This window comes from Narcine bancroftii, chromosome 2 (assembly GCF_036971445.1).
Source record: "Narcine bancroftii isolate sNarBan1 chromosome 2, sNarBan1.hap1, whole genome shotgun sequence".
NCBI classification, from domain to species: Eukaryota; Metazoa; Chordata; class Chondrichthyes; order Torpediniformes; family Narcinidae; genus Narcine; species Narcine bancroftii.
Window position 1 is genome coordinate 182,351,200 of NC_091470.1, and position 23,117 is coordinate 182,374,316.

A 23,117-nucleotide genomic window follows, 5' to 3' on the forward strand; every position below is an offset into this window, starting at 1 on the left:
CTCATTTCCATACCCGCCCGTGGCAACGAGATCCACACACTCATGACCCACTGACTGAAGACATTTTTCCGCAACTCTGTTTCAAATTGACACCCTTTCACCCTGAAGTTGTGTCCTTTTGCCCTAGAATCCCCTACCGGGGGGAAACAACCTTGCCCCGTCTGCTCTGTCCAGGCCTTTCAGCATTTAAAAGGACTCCATGAGATTCCACCCCCCCTCCCCCCAAGCAAGTGTAGTCCAGGAGCCGACAATCGTTCTTCATATGCCAACCCTTCCATTCCACCAAACCTTTTCCAAAACCTCTCCTATGCCAGCACCTTTTCTCAAATAGGGTTCCTCAAGTCACGGATGGGGTCACGAGAGCTTTTGACACATTGGCTTTCATAAATGTACCTGATTGTGATCCTTTATCCGAAACCCTTGGGGGACTGTGTATTCTGAATTTCGGATTTTTCCAGATTTCAGAAAGCTCACCTGAATTGTGCTGCCGTATCCACCCCCACCCTCTTACAGTTTCCCTGCCGCTTCCCCCAAGCGCCGGCTGCCCAGTTGCCTCTCTCCCCACTTACCAGATTTTGGAACTTTCCAGATTTTAGATCTCCAGATAAACTTTTACAGGTTTTGGCCTGTACTTGTTGGAATTTTGAAGAACGGGGGGTGGGGGTGGGATCTCATTGGAGCATTTGCAAATGTTGAAAGGCGCGGACAGAGGAGACGTGGAAAGGTCGTTTCCCCACGGTGGGAGAGTCTGGGACAAGGCGCGCAACAGGTTGGAAGGGCTTCCACTTAAAACAGAGATGTGGGGGAATTTCTTCAGCCAGAGGGCGGTGAATCGGTGGGATTTGTTGCCACGGGCGGTTGTGGAGGCTGGGTCATTGGGTGAGTTTAAGGCAGGGATTGATAGGTTCGTGATTAGCCAGTTCTTGATTTTTGTACAGGTCTGTGAGATGACCTCATCTACCTGCACACCAAAGATTAAAGCCCTTGCCTGCTAACCTCTCCCTGTCACCCACACCAGGCCTAAACTCATCACTATCTTCTCAGTGCTTACAAACACTAAATGCTAGAGAAACTCAGCAGGTCAAACAGTGCCCTTTATGTAGCAACGGCAAAGATACATGACTGACGTTTCGGGCTTGAGCCCTTCATCAAGGTATGAGAGAACGCTACCAGGCGTCCGAACAAAAGATGGGGGGAGGGGTGGTAGATGATAGGTGGAGGAGGAAGTGGACAGCAGCGATCAGGGGGAGCAGGGATGGCTGGCTGGGTGGAGGGGAAAGGGAAGGGAAAGACAGGAAATGGGGGGAGGGGAGAAAAAGGCGAGCCACCATTTAGCAGAAAGCAGAATATTCAGGCCATCTGGCTGGAGTGTTGCCCATCTATGGGTGGTCTGGGTGGGCCATGGCCAGACATGTGGGCACAAGAGTTTGACTCAGAAATGGGAGGTCACTGTGGTGGCAGACGGAGTAGAGGTGCTGAGAAAAGCGATCTCCCAATCTGCGACTGGCGTCTCTGAGGTAGAGAAGGCAACTTTCTCAATGGTAATCAAAGGTTGGGGGGGGGGTGGGCAGTGTGGCAAAAATTCTGATCCAGACAACGTCCAAAATGCCATAAAAATGAATGAATATATTTAAAAGATGCCCGTTGAAAACTCTCCAAGAATACCTGTTTCTACACATTTGCAGATTGTGCATAAATTATACTGCGCTTCAGGCCTGACTTCAGTAAGTCTACAATGGGACTGGCTGGGCACTTCCAGCTGCTGTTTGCTTATTGCAGTACCACAATGTTGCACATTTCATCCACTGCCCCCTTCCCCACACCCCCCTCCCCACCAGCTTTAGTGGGTCATTGCGGATCTTCCTTGAGAAGGTGGATTTAAGGGAAAGGTTCTTGATTAGCCAGGGCATCAACGGTTAAGGAGAGAAGGCCAGGCGCTGGGTCTGCGTGGGGAAAATGGATCAGCTCTTGATTGAATGGCGGGGCAGACTCGGATGACCTATTTCTGCTCCTACGTCATGGTCTAATATCTTAAGATACAATACAACCAGAAGTCCATGAAGCAGAAGTTGGGAATGAGGTACAAATGAAAGGGTCTGCATCACTGAGGTCCTGTATCCAGTAGGAGCTCCGAGGTGGTAGTGCCGTCGAGCGTAGGTGGTGCACCGTGTTTTAGAGAGTGGTCATGCATTTGATAACACAGAAATGGCCCCTTTAGCCTACTTTGAGCATTATGTTCAGTTCTGGTCACCTCATTACAGAAAAGATGTGGAAGCTTTGGAGGAGGGTGCAGAGGGAGATTCATCAGGACATTTCCTGGATTGGAGAATGTGCCTTATGAGCCAAGGTTAGCGGAGCTGGGATTTTTGGAGCGACGAAGGTTGAGAGGAAACCTGATAGAGGTCTACAAGCTACTGAGAGGATGGACAGGCAGTGCCTGTTTCCCAGGGCAGGAGTAGCCAACACCAGAGGACGTCCGTACAAGGTTAGGGGAGACATCAGGAAGGTTTTTTGTATACATACAGAAAGTAGTGGAGGCTGGTGCAATAGGGACATTTAAAAGACTCTTAGACAGGTGCATGAAAATGCAAGAAAAGTAGAGGGTTATGGATGTGAGGCAGGGAAGGATTAGTTTGTTGGGTAGGTTTGTATAGGTCAGCACACCGTGGGCCGAGGGGCTGATAATTGTGCTGTTATGTCTGTGTTCTACATTCTTTATGCTGACCATGCCGGCATTTGGCCGAAATCCCTCAATCTTTTCCATATTTGGATTTGCAATGGGACCCACCTCCCACCTGTAGCAGCTCACTCAACTTACCAGCCACCCTAAGAGTGTCTTTCAATATTTTTATTAACATTGAAATTTCACGCCCCTAAAATACGATATATGTGAAAAGTCAAAAAGATACATCATGCTTAAATCGTCCAAGGTTTCCAACATTTTAATCAAACAGATTATATTCTGTTGATATTTGGTTATTTTATTATTTAAAAAAAAGGAAACTCTAAACCCACGACCAACAAAGATGTTTACCCAAAAAAAATGGAAGACCGAATTCTTATCAGAATGATAAATTACCTCATTGCCCACAGTTCCACCTTAATAACAGATCAAAGATTATAAAAGTAATTGGAAAAGGGTCCCCACGATGTTTGAAAATTTACATTCAAATTAGAAATAGAGCATCTAATCTTTAAATACGACCGGACGTCACGTGGCCATTGAGCACGAGAAAGCGGGGTAACGTCCCTCCATCTGAGCGACTCTGCCCGCCGAGCCATAAGAGAAATAAAAGCGAATACATGCAAATCAGATGCCATTAAAGTTGTGCCACTCTCTCCAAATAAAGCAGTTAAGGGATTAGGTTTAAACTTAACTTTAAAAAGTGCAGAGAAAGTTTGAAATACTTCGATCCTGGAATTCCTCAAGACTCGGACTTATCCAGAATGTATGAATTAATGAAGCATCTCCAATTGTTGCAACAAGGAAATACATTTGCATCAAAATTAGATGGTTTGACTTAGGACATGACCACCACAAGTGTGAAAAAGCTTCCCCTTTAAAAAAAATCTTTCCCCTTAAATCTGCGCCCTCTAGACTTAGTGAGAGTGTTGATCTCTGAATTCCGTAGTGGGTATCCATCCCTGAGTTCACTAGGATTGATCTCTTGAGGTGAGAGCATTAATCTCCAATTTGGTTTGGGGAGAGACCTTTGATTTAAGGGGGGGGGGGGGGAGAGAGCGAGATTATTGTGATTTCTGTTAGGCAATGGGAGAGCACAGTGAAACCCCGATTTAACACAAATTCAGATCCAACGCAATGAGTCATACGACCTTTACTTTTGGTCTTTCTGGCACTGAAAGGTTTTTTGGTGAGTTAGATCACATTTTTAAGAAATAAACGATGATTGCAAATATTCTTGAATGTTTTTATTTGTGGGTTAAAAAAAGCTTTACTAAAAAATTAATTTGTGTTTTAATTTCTACTGTAACAACCGCAATTTATTAGTTACTTCAAAGGTAATTGACTTGCCAGAAAATGGGTCAAATCGGGTGAAACAGGGCTTTAGTGGAATCCCTTTTTTCTCGTGATATTTTATGGACCCCAACAATCATGTTATAACAGGGCCACACTGTATTGAACGCTGATCAAAGAGGAACGGTTTCAAAGCTTGATTTCAAGAGGAGAGTGAGACCATCTCTCTCCTAATTCTGGTGAAGGATCCAGTTGGCCTGGACAAGTTAGCCAAAGGGCCTGTTTGCATGTGGTTGCTGAGGGAGGCTGTGAGAATGTTGTTGGGCAGATTTCTCCTCCGGTTTATGCAATGCCTCAGCACCCCCATTGTTTAATCCGGCCTGACCAGCGTTAACAACCTCTCTCCTGCATTTACAGGGCATACGAGGGATGGATGGCCCGCAGGGGCCCAAGGGGAATCAGGTAAGCGATATCTGGTCTTGGGTCTCGTCCAGACATGCACCCGCCTCTGGCTGCTTTGGGCCGTAACAAGCTGTCTCATTTCTCTCCACAGGGTCCTCAAGGAGAACCAGGCCCGCCTGGTCAGCAAGGAGTCCATGGAGCTCAGGTAACCTGCCAGCCAAGTCTCCTTTATTTTTCGTTTGTACCATAACTACTAATGCAATGCACAGTAAAGACAAGGTAGCATTTCTCCAGGATCATGGAACAAATTCACATAAATAAGAGTTAAATATTAAAACACAATACATTAAAAATCCTTGATATATTAGTACAGGTACACTATCTGGACATCTAAAATCCAGAAAGGTCCAAAAACTGGCATATTTTTCTTGGTGCTGGTATAGCGAAGGGAGAGAGATGGCAGTGCGACTCAGGTGGGCGAGGGGGCAGAGAGATGGCAGCGTGACTCAGGCGGGCAAGGGGAGAGAGAGAGAGAGAGAGAGAGAGAGAGAGATGGCACCACAACCTGGGTGGGGGAGGGGGAAGAAAGAGACAGCAGTGTGACTCGGGTGGGTGAAGGGAGAGAGAGACGGCAGCGTGACTTGGGTGGGTGAGGGGGGAGAGAGACGGCAGCGTGACTTGGGTGGATGAGAGGAGAAAGAGAGATGGCAACGCAACCCGGTTGGGTGAGGTGGGGGGAGAGAGATGGTAGTGTGACTCGGGTGGGCGAGGGAGGAGAAATATGGCAGCGCAACTCGGATGGGCCGGGGGAGAGAGAGATGGCAGCATGACTCAGGTGGGCAAGGGGGGGTAGAGAGACGGCAGCCCAACTGGAAGGGGGTGGATACAGCAGCACAATTCGGGTGGGCTTAAATCAGCTGGCTTTTGTTCTGAAATCCGGAAAAATCCAAAATTCGGAGCACACTGTCCCCCAAGGGTTCCAGATAAAGGATTGTGTACCTGTACTCGTATGTTCTAGGAATTGAGGAGCCTGATGGCTTGGGGGAAAATGTTGCCCAATCTGAACATGAGGGCCTGAATGCTATGGTACCTCCTTCCAGATGGCAGAAGGGAGAAAGGTTTCCTAGAGGGGTGTGCGAAATCCTTCACAACATTATTTGTCCTCTACGTACATCTAGTGTGGCAGATGTCCACCATGGCAGGAAGAGAGGCCCCAATGATCTCACTATCCTCTGCAGGACCCCTGAGATGTGGCAGCTTCCAAGCCAGGCGGTGATGCACTGGATGCTCTTGATGCATCCTCTGTAGGGCATAGTGAGGGTGGAGGGCGGGAGATGACCTTTCCTCAGCCTTCGCAGGAAGTCGAGGTGCTGCTGCGGCTTTCTTGGCGATTGAGCTGGTGTTGAGGGCCAGGTGAGATTCTCCGCCAAGTGCACTCCGAGGAACTTGACGCTCTCAATGGTAGAACCGTCAATGGTCAGTGGAGAGTGATTCCCTGGGCCCCCCCTGAAGTTGATACAGGTTGTCCACCAGTCTGTTAGCGACTGCACTTCCTCTCTGTACTCATTGTTCTTGCTGATAAGACCCACCACAGTCATGTCGTCAGTGAACCTGATGATGTTTCTTGAGCTGGGTATTGCTGCATAGTCATGAGTGGAAGAGAGAACAGCAATGGACTAAGCACATGGCCCTGTCCTCCTCCCACCCCCACCCCCCACCCCACATTCAGTGTAATGGTCTCGCTATTTCACACCTGAGACATTAAGCACATGTTGTTCAGGTCAGTCAGTCCTTCCTCACCCCTCGTCCCACAGAAAATGCCGGGAAGATTCGTGATCTCAGTCCACATGCGTGGCGAGGGCATCTCTCACCGCATCAGGACCGAGATCCTTCATCAGGTTGGGGATTTGCTGAGAAGCCAGTGGAGGATATGGGAGGATGGCGAAGGGGAGGGACCAAATGGGTTAATGCCAGCGTGAGAAGCAAATGGTGAGCTCTGGTTCTGAAAAAAAAATTAACGCTGCCCCCTGTTTATTGTCTGGCGTGTAGAAGAATGAGGGGAGATTTGCTAGAGGTGGACAAAATTATCGGCAGAGTAAATGTTGGCAGGCTTTTTCCACTGAGGGTAGGTGAGATCCAAGCTAGAGGACACGGGTTAAGGTTGAAAGGGGGAGTGTTGGGGGAAACTTCACATGGAATGAGCTGCCAGCTGAAGGAGGAAGATTTAAGAACATTTTGGACAGGTGCATAGAGGGGTATGGAGGGCTATGGATGGGACGCAGGTCAGCGGAGCATGGATAGATCGGCACAGATTAAAGGGGTGTTGTTTTATGTGGGGGAGGGGGGTCAATAACCCTGGCACCAGCCACTCCTCCTATCAAATATGTTGCCCCTTCTTACTCTCACCCTGACCCCAGTCCGTGAACTCTATGACCCCTCTCCAAGTAAAACAGACTCAGCTTTATCATTTCAGATTTATCGTCTGGGTACATACAACCCTGAGATTCTTTTTTCCCGTGGGTGCGGCAGAATTACCACCTATTGGTAGTCCAAAATAAAAAAACTGTACACAGCATAAATGTGTAAACAAACAAAGACCTGTAAACAGATAATGAATGTAAACAAATTGACTGTGCAACAGGGAGAATGAAAAGAAAATCAATAAAGGGCACAAGTAAGATTCCTTAAATGAGTCCCTGATTGAGTTTGTCATTGAGGAGTCTGATGGTGGAGGGGGTCCTCCTGAACCTGGTGGTGCGAGTCTTGTGGCACCTGCACCTCTTTCCTGAGGGCATCAGTGAGAACAGAGCGTGTACTGGGTGGTGTGGATTCATGACGATCACCTCTGCTCTTCGACGGCAGTGCTCCCCCCATGGGTGGCTCTCGATGGCGGGGAGGGTTTTGCCTGTGACATCCTGGGCTGTGCCCGCGACCTTTCGAATGTCCTCCCGCACCCCACTCTCTGAGCTCAGCTGCGGATGGGAATGGGCAGGATTTAGGCTCCGGCCTGCGTTTTCCCAGACCTGCCCCAGTGTTGTCCTGGCTAGTTCTAAATTTCGCTGAAGCCAAGGGAAGTCACCAGCTCCAGATGTGCTTGAGATAACCGTGTCGCTTGGCTCTGATTTCCTGTTCAACTCTTGTTCTCCTTTCTCTCCTGCAGGGAATACCTGGTCCGCAAGGCGCGATGGGGCCTCCGGGTCACAAAGTAAGTCACGCACGCACTCTGACCCACATCATGTTTTATTTCTAGTTTCCTTTCTTTTTCAACCTTTTTATTCATCATCTAAACAATGCACGAGGAGGATAGGAGTACATAATCTTTTAAAAATATTTTTATCAAGTTTAACAAAAAACCCTTTACGTGAGGTGTTCGCAAGATAAAGGAACCGGCCCATCGTGTCTGCTCCCCGACTCCACCTTGAGCTAAACCGTTCTCCCCTCTAGTTCCAAGTTCCAGTCTTTTTCCCTATACCCCTTGGCTAATTAGATGCCGATTAAACTCCCCCAGTGATCCAGCCTCCACAGCTGCATGTGGCACTGCGTTCCGTGACTCCTTGGAAGGCCATGAAATTGGCTCTCCGCTCCAAAAGGCCTTCCAGCCTGGCGCTGGCAAGAAGCCCTACCCATGGCACGCCCCTCCGTAAGGTCCGCTCCTCTGCACTGGGACCAATGCAACTCCTCACGGGCTCACGTTCACTTTCCAGAGGAAATCCACGTCCGGGATCGGGGCCAGTCCTGCTTCGAAGTTAAGCTATTAAAATTGTAACGCAACTGATTGCCCTCAGAGACAAGTGAGGAGTACAAAGACACTTTTAATAGTTTACAATCAATGGCCGGTAGATACACGAGTCCTCAGGTGACTCTGAGGTAAGGCGGGAAAACCAGGGTTTATAGATTGGGGAGGGTGAGGATGGAGTCAAGGAAGGAGCCAGCCATCAGACCAACACACAATGAATTCCTGTTCACTGTACACAACATATACATGTCACATACCAAATGAAAATGAGAAACATGACCATAATTATTATATTGTAGTGGGTCGCTCCTGCTGCTGCCCAGTTATAGCTCACATTTGTAGCTCGAGACCGACGGAAGAACGAAGACACGCACGTTGGCAGAGTGTATTTAACACTTGAGTTTATTCGGGGGAAGCCCTGCCTTTTATGGTGAGCTCGGCCACGTTGCCACCGGGCGCGTGGCTTGAGCGTGCCGGCCACTGATCGGTCAGTTCCAGCATCCGGGCCCCGGTTGGGGCCCCCTTGGATCTGCTGGCGACGATTGGCCAATTTCACCGTTCCACCAGCGACTTATGGAAACGGGCATCTCAGTCCGTGCGAGGTCTTGCCGGTCGCCGCGTTTGACGGTCCTTTCTGGTGTTGGCCACTACAATATTAACTCGTTTCATTCAGGAGATCAAATTCTATGATTATAATAATTGAACAATTAAATCATAACTCGTATTATGTCCAAAATCAATATTGAATCCAAAAATTATACAAATAATACAGGTAAAATTCCCTTACATACGATATTTTCTGCTTCTCTGATGTGATCACGTTGTTGTGATATGATCCGTCGTGGCTATCCTCAGGGCCGAGGATGCTGGCCTTCATTCCGTTGGCCCACCGAGCAAAGACGCCCGTGCGTGTATTTGTTCAATGCGCACTTGATGTTGCGCTCCAAGAAGCACACAATACTTCACCAACCGACCAACTAATTCCAGTGGCTTGGAAGCCATGACAATCAGGGCTGATGGGTTTGTTGCAGCCTTCACCGCCATTGAGTTCGCAGTAACTTCGTCCACCTGCTCCACCATTGATCTGTCGTCTAAATCCTCCCTTTTCTTCTTAGTCTAAATAATGAAGAAGAATTTAAAAAAATGTTCCCCCTCCCTCTAAACAAAGTAATCTGTATATATTGTAAATATGAATTGAATAACAGGAACGGTTTTGCCTGTGATGTCCTGGGCTATGTCACAATCTTTTGGAGGGCTTTAAAATGTACTCCAGATGACAGACAGGGAGTCCCCAGAGCATCCACACCACTTAAACCCTCCGATTATGATCATTAATCCATGAATGCGCCCCACATCTTATCAAATTCAGACTTTAATATTAGATCAAAAAAAATTTTCCAAACTTAAATAAGACATGATATCATAAGTGGGTGAAACAATGTCCTTCCACTTCATCAAAATTCCCCGTCTGGCTTTTGTGCAGCAAAATCAATCACAAAACACCGAAAAGACTGTACTACAGGCTTTAAAGACTCTATACACCATTTGTAGCAGCAGTTGTCAACCCGATGGCTCCACGGGCCTGCCTGGCCCGGGAGGGGCCGGCTCAGGTCTTTACAGGTCGGTGATTGACAGCTGGCCAGGTGGAGCCATCCTCTCAGGTTATCTAGGTGCAGGTACGGAGGTCGTCCCCTGCAGAGGGCTGGCGGGAACATGGTCCAGTGCCGTGGTTGTATCACCACGGCCATCAACGAAGCAACAGCTGGGATCCTCTTCCAGAGAAAGACTAAATAAAGCAATTAAAGGACATGGCTCTAATTTATAAAATGCTGATAAAGTTTGCAAAACACCTTAAAAGTACATAATCAAGGAGTAAAAAGACATAGTCTGATATAACACATTGCATTACACCACAATTAACGAATATCTTCTCATCTCAAACTGAAATCTTCAAAAACAAAGAACAATTTTATATAAAACCCCACTCAATCTCAGAAAAAAAGACTATCATGAGTATTTATTACTGCACTGTATGTCAACATTTAAATGTCCTTCAAAATAGACAGTATTTTAGAATGATTTACATGGTTACAGGATCCGTCTCACAGCCTGTGGGGAGAATCAGAATTTATTGCCTTGAACAAGTCACAAAATTCAGTGTTTTTGTGGCAAACATTCATATAAACCACTTTTACAACAAATAAATTAAATTAATCGACTGGTCTTATCCCACAAAGAGAAAAGAAATATAATTTGGAAGGGAAAAGAATTCTACTAACTAAGTCGAGTGGAAATAATTGATAAAAGGTCGCCAAGTCTCCTCAAATTTAGCAGAAGGCTCAAATGTACGACGCCTAACTTTCCCTAAACTTCGATAACATCATTTGAGAGAGCCCTTTGAGTCAAAGTGGGTGGATTAGAATCTTCCCATTTAGTGAGGATCGCTCTTCTATCCTGCAGTGTAGAAAAGGCTACAACCTGATGTGTAGAAGTGGGGGCTCGTCCCCACTTCTGGGGGTATTGTTCCAAGAAGAGCGGACAACTGATCTCCAGTGTAGCTGACAACATCTTAAAAGTATCTACTCAATACCTCTCCGATAATGACCAAAACATATGAGTTAGAGAAGCTACTATGTTATTTCCAACACGGTAGAATCCGATTCTGGCCGTCAAGACTCGGGTCGCCCAATGACAACCTGCAACCCTGTACATTTTGGAGGGTGGGAGGAAACCGGAGCCTCCGGTCACAGTGAGAATGGACAGTCTCCGCCCGGTGCGGAGGGCACGGAAGATCGCCTTATTGGGTCGGTTTCTGTTGGGCCTGGTGAAACTTGCTGTTCGTGGGTCGAGGCAGGCGGCTGGCCAAGGGTGTGGGGTGTACTGACTGCCTGCCCCTCTTTTGGGTGTTGGGACAGGAGCACGTGGTATGCAAGGGGGCGGGGTGGCCGATTTCCGGGAACAGTGGGATGCCCGGGGGGGGGGGGGGGGATCGGGTGCGTGGTTGATGATGAGAACCTTGCTTTAATTTGATGTAATTACTGCTTCCCCCGACGTTTTGCCACATGTTAATGGTGATTTTTAGTTGAAGCTCAGTGTGTATCTTATAAGGTAGTTTTAAATAAAGTTTGTATGTTTAAAAAAAAGACCCAGGAAGATTCAGAGAGTGCAACATTATTACAGCACCAGTCACCCAGGTTCAAATCCTGGGCAGCGCCGGATGAGAATTTGGCGATGTCATGGAGTCGTGATGGGCGGGCGGAACTTGTGCACCTCCAGCTCCACTCTTCTCCTGGTGATCAGTTACCAACCTCAAATACAAGAAATGAGCAGCCTGCCCGTGATCCCGGGGGCCAAGATCCCCCCAAGAGAACCTCTTTGAGGATCAACATGCAACGGGAAAAGAAGGAGGGTCGGAGGTTTCAGCAGCGATTCCAACCCGGATCAGCGTTTCCCCTTTGACAGAAGGTGCTGGGTATGGGCGTTCACCGAGTGATGGGATGCAGATTAAAAAATCACATTAAGATTTTTAATTGAGACAAACATCACCTTTCCTGCCCTCATACCCCAATTAACCTATAACCTTTTACGTTTTTGAAAGGTGAGAGGAAATTCACGCAGACACGAATCGAATTATAAACTCCTCATGGACAGTGGTGGATTTGAACCTGGGTTGACTGGTGCTGTAATAATGTTGCACTCTCTGAACCTTCCTGGGTCTTTTTTTTAACATACAAACTTTATTTAAAACTACCTTATAAGATACACACTGAGCTTCAACTAAAAATCACCATTAACATGTGGCAAAACGTCGGGGGAAGCAGTAATTATATCAAATTAAAGCAAGGTTCTATTCATCAACCACGCACCCGATCCCCCCCCTCCCCCCCCCCCCCCCCGGGCATCCCACTGTTCCCGGAAATCGGCCACCCCTCCCCCCTTGGATACCGCGTGCTCCTGTCCCAACACCCAAAAGAGGGGCAGGCAGTCGGTACACCCCACACCCTTGGCCAGCCGCCTGCTTCGACCCATGAACAGCAAGTTTCTCCAGGCCCAACAGAAACCCCCCACACAAGGCGATTTTCCGTACCCTCCGCACCGGGCGGCTGTAGGTCAGGAACGGGGGAGCTAAAGTTGAGGAGCAACCCTTTCAGGTGGGCAACCTCTTGCTCGCTACCAAGGCGTGTTACACTGCCTCCTCCCGGCCGCAGAAGCGACAGGGCCTCCCTGGCTCTTGCCTCTCTGGTACGTTGGACCTGTGGTGAAAGAGGGTCCACCGTTTTATCATTTAGCCAGAGGGGTTTCTGTCATCTGGATTTGGGAGAGGGAATCGAAACATTGGCCATCCCACCTGGAACCCATGAGTTCAAGGAAGCCCATTGCCTCAGAATGTACTGGCACTCTTTTCAACACCTTGAAGCGGACCGAGGGAGCGATTTGAGAGAGATACAGCAAATTATGAATGGATCCAAGTTCAAACTTATCATCATCTGAATGTACCGACACAAGCAGACGAAGCAGTGTGTGGTGATACACCACTAGCCGACTGCAGGGGGCGATCTCTTTACCTGCAGGAAGATCACCGGGAGGACAGACCACACCTGGCTGGCTGTCAATTCTTTGGCTTGGCTTCGCGGACGAAGATTTATGGAGGGGGTAAAAAGTCCACGTCAGCTGCAGGCTCGTTTGTGGCTGACAAGTCCGATTCGGGACAGGCAGACACGGTTGCAGGGGAAAATTGGTTGGTTGGGGTTGGGTGTTGGGTTTTTCCTCCTTTGCCTTTTGTCAGTGAGGTGGGCTCTGCCGGAGGTTGCTGCCCGCCAAACTGTGAGGCGCCAAGATGCACGGTTTGAGGCGTTATCAGCCCACTGGCGGTGGTCAATGTGGCAGGCACCAAGAGATTTCTTTAGGCAGTCCTTGTACCTTTTCTTTGGTGCACCTCTGTCACGGTGGCCAGTGGAGAGCTCGCCATATAACACGATCTTGGGAAGGCGATGGTCCTCCATTCTGGAGACGTGACCCATCCAGCGCAGCTGGATCTTCAGCAGCGTGGACTCGATGCTGTCGACCTCTGCCATCTCGAGTACTTCGATGTTAGGGATGAAAGCGCTCCAATGGATGTTGAGGATGGAGCGGAGACAACGCTGGTGGAAGCGTTCTAGGAGCCGTAGGTGGTGCCGGTAGAGGACCCATGATTCGGAGCCGAACAGGAGTGTGGGTATGACAACGGCTCTGTATACGCTTATCTTTGTGAGGTTTTTCAGTTAGTTGTTTTTCCAGACTCTTTTGTGTAGTCTTCCAAAGGTGCTATTTGCCTTGGCGAGTCTGTTGTCTATCTCATTGTCGATCCTTGCATCTGATGAAATGGTGCAGCCGAGATAGGTAAACTGGTTAACCGTTTTGAGTTTTGTGTGCCCGATGGAGATGTGGGGGGGCTGGTAGTCATGGTGGGGAGCTGGCTGATGGAGGACCTCAGTTTTCTTCAGGCTGACTTCCAGGCCAAACATTTTGGCAGTTTCTGCAAAGCAGGACGTCAAGCGCTGAAGAGCTGGCTCTGAATGGGCAACTAAAGCGGCATCGTCTGCAAAGAGTAGTTCACGGACAAGTTTCTCTTGTGTCTTGGTGTGAGCTTGCAGGCGCCTCAGATTGAAGAGACTGCCATCCGTGCGGTACCGGATGTAAACAGCGTCTTCATTGTTGGGGTCTTTCATGGCTTGGCCGACCTGAATAGACCTAACTCCACCCAGCTGGCTGCCAATCAAGCGCCCGGGATATAATCCTGAGCCGGCCCCTCCCGAGCCAGTCACTCGGGAGTAACCAGTACAGGTACCACTGTAGCCGAGACTTTTAACTGAATAAAGCCTGTCGTACAGTCATTCTCGAGTTTTGTGTCTGTTTACAGTGTTTCTCCTGACCACGGCGCACACACGAAACACAGCACATAACAATCACATGTATCCATTTGTATATTACATAAAGCAAAATAAAGGGTGGAACACTTAGTGTCATGGTCAGGACACAGTGCCAGCGACCAGATTTTGAATCCGGCGCTGTCCGAAAGGAGCTTGTACTTGCTCCTAATGTCTGTGTGGGCTTCCTCCAGGCGTTCTGGTTTCCTCCCACCCTTCAAACAGCATTGGGGTTGCAGGTCAATTGGGCAGCACGGGCCGGAGGAGCCTGTTACCACGCTGTATGTCAACATTTAAATCTCCTTCAAAATAGACAGTATTTTAGAATGATTTACTTGGTTACAGGATCCGTCTCACAGCCCATGTGAAGAATCAAAATTTATTGCCTTGAACAAGTCACAAAATTCAGTGTTTTTACGGCAAACATTCATATAAACCACTTTTACAGCAAATAAATTTTAAAAAGTAGTGGACGAAAAGCAAGGCCATGTCTTTGGTTCATTGATCCTTCAGGAATCCGATGGCGGAGGGGAAGAAGCTGTCCCTCTGCTGCTGAGTGCTCGTCTTCGGGCTCCTGGACCTTTTCCCCCTGATAGTAGCAGCGGGCACAGCCTAGGTGGTGGGGGTCCTTGAGGATAGAGGCTGCTTTTTTTCAGACACTACCTCATGTAGATGTCCTCGATGGAGCAGAGGCTGGTGTCTCAGGTCGAGTTAACAGCCCTCTGGAGTTTTTTTTTCTTTTCCTGAGCGTTCTTGTCACAGCCTGGCAGATCTGATTCTGATGCTCCTGTACCTCCTTCCTGATGGTAGTGGGTCAAAATTCCTGTGTGATGGATCGTCAATAATTCTTTGAGCCTTAATGAAGCAATGCTCCCATTGAACATCATCAATGGACGTTACAACAGAGGAGACACAACAGTCTCTCCTGGGTGCAGGCCACAAATACCCCCTCAACTCTTTCGGGCAGGAGACCAGGTGGGTTTGGATGCAGGTCAGACTTGCCTGGGACGAGCTGGGTGCTTCGTTTGAGGGATGGCGGGCAGTCATTCTGATGTTTCTCTGTTGTCTTGTCTCCTGTAGGGTCCAACTGGGAAACCCGGTTTGCCTGGAATCCCTGGTGCCGACGGACCTCCGGTAATTCCCCACCGACTACCATTCAGTGACAAGCTGAGCAGTGGTTACCCCTTGCTGGATGAAGATCTGGGCTGGGGGGTGGGGGAGGTTTGGGAGCGCTGGAGAAACTCAGCGGTGTCCACAGTCATTGAGTTCATAATTGTACAAGGGGGAAAAAATACTGAAGGGGTTTCCCGTTGCCGCCTTCAGTTGTAGCATCCATTCTGCATGGGTAAATTCTGGCCACTGATCAGTAGATTCATCTGCCCAGCGTTTACAGCCATAACTTCCAATTTGTAGAAACCATCCACCATCTGCAGTCCATGGCTTCACGTGACCCCGATTGGGAGGCTAAAGAGGTACTGCACTTTGCCCAAGGGTGGCCTGTCGACTGTTGGATGGAAGGAGTGCCTGACACCTCCTTTTGCTGAGTAATTGCGCAGCCCCAACACACCAACGGGAGAGGAGGAAAGAGGGGGCAGGGGGAGGAGCACAGGCCCACAGGTGGGAGGTTAGAAGAGAAAAAGGGTGAGAAGTGATGGAGAGGGAAAGGGACGGGGAGCTGGGGAAAGGAGAGAGAGTCGGGGGAGGGGCTCAACGGAAATTGTCGTCTGGATGGAGGGCACCCAGGCGCAATATTAGGTGCTCTTCCTCCAATTTGCGGGTGGCCTCAGTTTGACAATGCACGAGGCCATGAATAAAATAACGCCAGAACAGAACCATCGTAACTTTGAAAAGGACATTGTAAGTAGGGGTCTATCGGTATACAGTAATCCCTATCACTAGGTGCATACTTAACCTGCTCATTTTGGCTTACTGGTAACCTCTGACCTTTTATCAGGATGCACCTTTTGCTCTTTGACCTGTGACCTTGGTCTTCCCTCTTGACAGGGTCATCCAGGAAAAGAAGGTCCATCAGGTTCCAAAGGCAACCAGGTAGGTCTCCAACTTGGTTTGGGGGAGGGAGGGCTTCCCCTCGGCCACCTCGATTTAAAATCGATCTAAGGTCCACAGGCTCATCTGCACATGTCCCCCCACCCCCCCACCGAGTTTCCATAGATTCACCTCCAGCCCTTCCGCAGCCTCACAGGGTCCAGTCCAAACCCGAGCTCCAGATCTGACCCTCCGACATGGTCAGAATCCCTTTAGTGCCCCTTCACATCCTGGTTCCAGTACCTGGTTTCCCCCTTCGGCCAGTTTTGATGAGTCTCCCGACATCAGTCATCAGTCTCCAGTGGCTCCCCCAGCCTCCGTGGGTGCCTCGCCTTGAGTCGCTAGCAGCCCTGCCGCTTGCATGGGTCTTTCAGCAGTGGAGCCCCCCCCATTGGTCCTACTGCCGTGGTCACCGCCCCCCGGGTCATCTCCTCCGAATCTCCTTCTCAGGCAGGGGATGACCTCCCTGTTTTCTGGTCCCTGCCCCCGTCTCCCGCTCCCCTGGAGTCTCCAACCCCTCATGACTGGTGGCAATCAGAGGCGTCGCCATCCTGGGCGCAGACCCTGCGATCACGGCATTTTAAATGAAGCCACTGTTGGCTCCTTCAACGGGCCATTCAAAGCCCGTGTGGAGACGATGGTAGGTTGACTGGGCGGTTGGACCCCACGGGAGTGCTGTATCTCTGCTCCTCACACCCCACACATCCGCACTTGCGGCAGCGCTCCCATTACACCGGCTCCAGCACTGCCACCATTTTCAGTTCCTGGGTTATTGCCGGGGAGGGAGGGCTTCAGATGAGGGGAGAAAGTGCAGAGGACCTCGTTATTGAAGACCTTGTCTCACCAGGTGATCTTCATCAGAGAACGTAGGTGACGCTGCTGCAGTTGGTCAAACTGGCCTAAGAAACTCTCACATCCATATGGTGCCCATACCAGAGCAAACACTGATTAACCATCTCTCTCTCCCCCAAACCCAGGGTCAGACCGGTCCTCAGGGCCCTATTGGTTATCCTGGCCCACGTGGTGTGAAGGTGAGTGTGGGGCACTGGGCGTGATGGGGAGGGGGTGGGGTACGTGCCTGTCACCTCTGCCCTTGCACCACTTGCTTGAACCCCTGCGGCTCACTGCTTTTCTCTGCCTTTCAGGGATCCGAGGGCATCCGAGGGCTCATCGGACACAAAGGCGAAAAGGTGAGGACGTCTCAAGGGGACCTGCCCATTTCCTGACACACTGCTAAATGACAGCTCATCTATTCGATGAGCTCATGCATTGAGGAGCTCGTGGATTGATGAGCTCATAATCAGAGACCTCATAGAATGATGAGTTCACGCATTGACGAGCTCATCGAGTGACGAGTTTCTGAATTGGAGATCTCATGGATGGATGAGCTCACGGGTTGATGAGCTCATGTGTTGATGAGCTCACTAATTGGAGTCCTCATGGATTGATGAACTCAGGGGTTCGATGAGCTAACGCATTGACGAGCTCACAGATTGATGTGCTCATGGAGCAATGAGTTTCTTAGTTGGAGATCTCATGAATGGATGAGCTCAGAGATTGATGAGCTCATTAACTGGAGACCTCACAACCAGATGAAACAGTGTTTATCTGGACTACAGTGTGCACACAATACACAGCCCATAATAATCACATGCATAAAGATACAATTTAAGTACTTACGATGATTTTTCACATTTAGCATACCATAGTATAATAATATTGACTGTAGTCGTTGGAATTTAAGAGAATGAGGGGAAATCTCATTAAAACATTTTGAATATTGAAAGGTGCGGACAGAGTAGAAGGAGAAAGGTTGTTCCCATGGTGGGAGAGTCTCGGACAAAAGGGCACAACAACTTCAGTATTGAAGGGCGTCCACTTAAAACAGAGATGTGGGGGGATTTCTTCAGCCGGAGGGCGATTAATCTGTGGGAATTTGTTGCCACAGGCAGTCGTGGAGGCCGGGCTGTTGGGTGTGTTTAAGGCAGAGATTGATCGGTTTGTGATTAGCCAGGGGCATCAAGGGTTATGGGGAGAAGGCTGGGCAGGGGGGCTGAGAAGGGAAAATTGGATCAGCTCATGATTGAATGGCAGAGTAGACTCGATGGGTTGAAGTGTCTTATTCTTGCCCTTATGATCATTAAAAATATCTTGGGATGATTTACTTGACTCATCAATCTCACAGCCTGTGGGAAGAAGTTATTCCCCAGACTGGCTGTCCTGATTTTGATGCTCATGTACCTCCTTCCTGATGGTAGTGGGTCAAAGATTTCATGTGCTGGATGGAAAGAGCCCTCAATAATTCTTTGAGCCCGTTCTGTGGTACGGAGAGAAATGTTTGTTTTGCGAGTAGTCCACTTGGTCAACTCGAACATGCATACAAAGTAGGAGCAGCACATTGCTGTTGTGCTCCAGCAGTAGATCGGTTGATGCACAGCAAGGGCAGCAGGGGTTCACAGTGGTGGGGTTCCTTCAGGAGTCTGATGCCTGTGCCAACAAGGCTGGTCGGTTAAGGTTAAGGCCTTAACCTTAATTTATCAGCAGACGACTCCCTCACCTCTTGGAAAAGGTCTGCAGTGGCTGGAATCTCAAGCAAAAGCAGGGACTTGGTGGGTCGGGTAGCGTCCGTGGAGAGAGATGTTCAGTCAATGCTTTTGGTCAGGACCCTTATGTTTTTGACTGAAGAGGGAAGGGGAGGCAGCAGGTGTAAAAGAAGGGGAGAGGAAAGGCTTGGGAGGGGTTAAGAGGGGTACTGGAGCATGAAGGTGGTGGAGTTAGACAGACAGGTAGGGGAGGAGGTCATGATGGAGGAGGGAGAGGGTTTCAGAGAAGCGAGGATGGGAGGAGGTGGAATCTGATGGGGGGGGGGTTGTCAATTAAATTGGAAAGTTCAACATACCTGGCACTGGGGCTTCAGACGACCAAGACAGAATACGCTCTTCGGGTTCCGTTTGGCCCCATCCTGAAAGGCTGAGTGCGGACATGTCCGTGTGGGGAATGGTGAGGGTGATCAGGTGGGTTGCTCCAGAACTGACTGCAGATGCGTGCAGGTGAGGTCCACATTGATGCTCTCATACAGTCCCGTGAGTGTGTGGCACCAGTTGAGGGGTGGTGTTAGCCCGACATACTAGGCAGTTGTGAGGACCCCCCCCCCCCACCCCTGCCTTACTCCGTGATGATTTGGAGAAGATCTAACGTCCAAAGGCCCGTGACCCAACGAAGCAAGTGAGTCGATGATTAATCCCGGAGGGTTCTTTCCTTGCGAAGCCGACTTCAAGGAGTCCTAGATCATCACAGCAGAGAGTTCTGCTTGTGTTTCCAAATCTCTCTGAGACGCCCCATGGTTGTAAAAGGTACCATACAAATGCAATACTGTTTACATCGCTCTGTGGCTCATTCTCTGCATTTGTTTCTCCCCAGGGCGAAGACGGTTTCCCGGGCTTCAAGGGAGACATGGGTCTCAAAGGCGAACGAGTAAGAACGCTTATTTATGGAGCACTTTAAGCTTTGCTCTTGGGAAATTCAGGCTGGACTTGGCGGGGACAAGAGTGTTCGTGAGCTCTGGCAGCAGTTTGGAGCTGTCAGCACATCATGTGATCATTGACACCAAAACAATGGGGTTTGGTCAAAGAGTAAGACTTCGCACTGTAATCCCTTCGCGTTGCCCCATCACAGAACACTACAGCGCAGTACCGGCCCTTCAGCCCTCGATGTTGTGCCGACCTACATACTCCTATCGATTAAAAAAAAAAGTACTAATCCCTTCCTACCTCGTATTTTTCTTGCACCCATGTGCCAAAAAGTCTCTTTAAATGCCCCCAATGTTTCAACCTCCTCTACCGCCCCGACACAATTTGTGACGGTGACATCAAGAGCAGGAATTTCAATAGCTCGGATCGCAGAATATGGCGTTCAGTCTTCATCAAGGGTCTGATATGGACGCCATGGAGAAGGGGCAGAGGAGAGTCACAAGGGCGCTACCCAGATTGGAGAGCCTGCCTCATGAGGATAGGTTGAGTGAAATTGGCCCATTCTCCTCAGAACGACAGAAGATGATGGGTGGCCTGTTAGAGGTGAACAAGTTGACGAGAGGCATTGATCGTGTGGGTAGCCAGCAGCTTTATCCCCAGGAATGAAATGGTTCACACGAGGGGGCATAGTTAAAAGTGCTTGGGAATAAATACATGGGGTGGGGGGAGATGTTAGAGGCAAGTTCTTCACTCAGAGAGGGGTGGGCATGTGGAATGCGCTGCCAGAAATGGTGGTGGAGGCAGAGACAACAGGATCTTTTGAGGGAGTATCAGACAGGGAAATGGAACTGAGAAAAATGGAGGGTGATGCAGTGAAGAAGTTCGAGGTCGTTGTCAGAGTAGGTTATTGAGGGAGCACAAGATTGTGGGCCAAATGGCCTGGAGATTTCTCCGTCCTACAAGAGTATCGACGAGTTTTATTAAGATTCAAGATTCCTTTATTGTAATAGAACAGAACAAGTAATATTACACAAAATTGTTGCATTTTATTAAGATTCCTTTATTGTAATAGAACAGAACAAGTAATATTACACAAAATTGTTGCGTTTTATTAAGATTCCTTTATTGTAATAGTTTAGAACGTAATAGTACACATAATTGTTGAATTTTATTAAGATTCCTTTATTGTAATAGAACAGAACATGCAATATTACACAAAATTGTTGAGTTTTATTAAGATTACTTTATTGTAATAGAACAGAACATGCAATATTACACAAAATTGTTGAGTTTTATTAAGATTCCTTTATTGTAATAGAACAGAACATGTAATATTACATGAAATTGCCTTCTGCCTGCTGGAAGGCAGAAAAAGAGTTGCCCTCAGTGTTGCCTCAGTGCCCCCGCCAGCATGAGAGGTAAAGGGAGTCCCTTCAGAGTCACTCGCCCCTTTCAAATTGCAGCACTTGGGGTGGCCCTCCTGCGACCTGGGTGCAATTACTGGGGCAAAGGCGCTGGAAGCCACCTTTCTAAATTGCAGGGGGAGATCTACCCGTTAAATCGCCAACCAGGAGATTTAAGGGGGGGATCCCCGCCCCCATGATGATGTATCACACACTCACCGGAAGAACTGCCAGATGTTTGGATGCTGGGTGACGCACACGCGCAAGACCTGACATTACAGGAACAAGCGGGTTGGCAATTTCCCTGTTCAAACCGTCCATGGATGCGACCTAGGTAAGTTTAATGGGGTCCCCTGACTACCTCTGAGGTAGGTCAGGGACCCAGTTGGATTCCAACTTCAGACCCTTTCTAACTGGGGTGCCAACCAGGCAAATTTCCTGGCTAACCCCATTTAACACGATGGTTTGACAGGGCCTAATGGCTGTCCGTGGATTCACCTCCGGCACTCCCGCAGCCTCTGCAGCTGCGCAGACTCCGGTTCGATCCTTCGGGTGACCTGAGCTTCAGGTCCAAACACGATCCGGAGGCATTCAGCACCCGAGGCCCTTCGGGAGCCCTTCTTTCCCCCAGCACCCATCTTGAATCCTGACTCCCATGCCTGGTGTCGATCTGCGGCGAGTTCTCTCACTTTGTGGTGTGGTGCCGTGTGGATGCAATATCTGCAGTCAGCTCTTAAAGAGATGCGCAATGCTAGGCTATGGGATGTACAATGCTGGAATGGAGGAGCTCCCAAGAGGTCAGTGGGCCGCCGTCAAGTGGGTGAAGAACAGTGGCAGTGGACAGGGACCATCTTCTCCAGAGCAACATCTTTAAGGCCATATCCAGTCGATAATCACCTAAGCTTTGTGGGATCAAGGGAGTATAGAGATGGACCTAGAAAACAGTACAGGCCCTTCGGCCCACAATGTTGTGCTGACCTCTATAAACCTACTCAACAATCTATCGCTTCCCTCCCTCACACCCAGAACGCTCTATTTCTCTTGCATCCGTGAGCCTTTTTAATGCCCCTATTGTTCCAGGCTACACCACCACAAGGCATTCCAGACCCTCTCTGTGTAAAAAGTCTTACTCATGATGTCTCCCCTAACCCTTCCTCCCTGCACTTTGTACCAATGTCCTCTGATATTTCCCATTGTTGCGCTAGGAAAAACGTGCCGGCTGTCCACCCTATCTATGCCTCTCATAATCTTGTAGACCAGTGGTTTTCAAACATTTTCTTCCCACCTCAAGTATCCCCTCTGCCGTCAGTGCCCTGTGATTAGTAAGGGATTGCTTAAGGTGGTACGTGAGTGGAAAGAAAGAGTTTGAAGACCACTGTTTTAATCGTACCTAATAGACTCATCATGTGCACTGTTTCAGAGCTCCAAAGGAAATGGGCTAATGACAATTTTTCTCAAGCAAAACATTTCAGGGACAATTGGGTCCAGAGCAGTGGTTCCCAACCTTTTTTTCCCACCCACATCCAAGCTTAAGCAATCCCTACGCTCTGCGATTACTACTTAAGATGGAATGTGAGCGGAAAAAAATAGTTTGAAAACTACTGTTGTAGACTCTCGGTTTCTTCATGTGACAGTGCACCATTTTCTCTGCCAGAATATGGAGCATGGGTGACCCTCCCTCATGGAGACACACAGCGTGGAAACAGGCCCTTTGGCCCAACTACCCATGCCAACCAAAATGTCCCAACCACACGAGCCTACATTTGACCCATATCCCTCAAAAGCAGTGATTGTTTTTCCACTCACTTCCCACTTTAAGTAATCCCTATGCCACAGGTGCTCTATGATTAGTAAGGGATTGCGTAAGGTGGTATGCGGGTGGAAAGAAAAAGTTTGAAAGTCATTGATTTAATTGTACCTAATTTTCTTGTTATGTGCATGGTTTCAGAACAAAGGAAATGGGCCAATGACAATTTTTCTCAAGCAAAATATTTCAGTAACAATTGGGTCTAGAGCAGTGATTCTCAATCTTCCCACTCACATCCCACCTTAAGCAATCCCTTACTAAACACAGAGCCCCGATGGCATAGGGAATACTTAAAGTGGGATGTGAGTGGAAAGAAAAAGTTTGAAAACCACTGGTTTAAACCTTCCTATCCACACATCCATCCACCTTTT

The 23,117-nt window shown here is 48.8% G+C and overlaps 1 protein-coding gene across 1 annotated transcript in view; it reads left to right on the forward strand.

Annotated features, from left to right (window-relative positions):
* The window catches only part of LOC138754746 (collagen alpha-1(V) chain-like), a 244,223-nt gene that overhangs the window by 128,304 nt on the left and 92,802 nt on the right, over positions 1-23,117 (forward strand). Inside the window, exons 23-30 of the mRNA XM_069919517.1 lie at positions 4,394-4,438; positions 4,530-4,583; positions 7,539-7,583; positions 15,101-15,154; positions 16,025-16,069; positions 17,044-17,097; positions 17,212-17,256; positions 19,487-19,540. Coding sequence (XP_069775618.1) covers positions 4,394-4,438; positions 4,530-4,583; positions 7,539-7,583; positions 15,101-15,154; positions 16,025-16,069; positions 17,044-17,097; positions 17,212-17,256; positions 19,487-19,540 — 396 coding nt within the window. The remainder of the gene's footprint in view (positions 1-4,393; positions 4,439-4,529; positions 4,584-7,538; positions 7,584-15,100; positions 15,155-16,024; positions 16,070-17,043; positions 17,098-17,211; positions 17,257-19,486; positions 19,541-23,117) is intronic.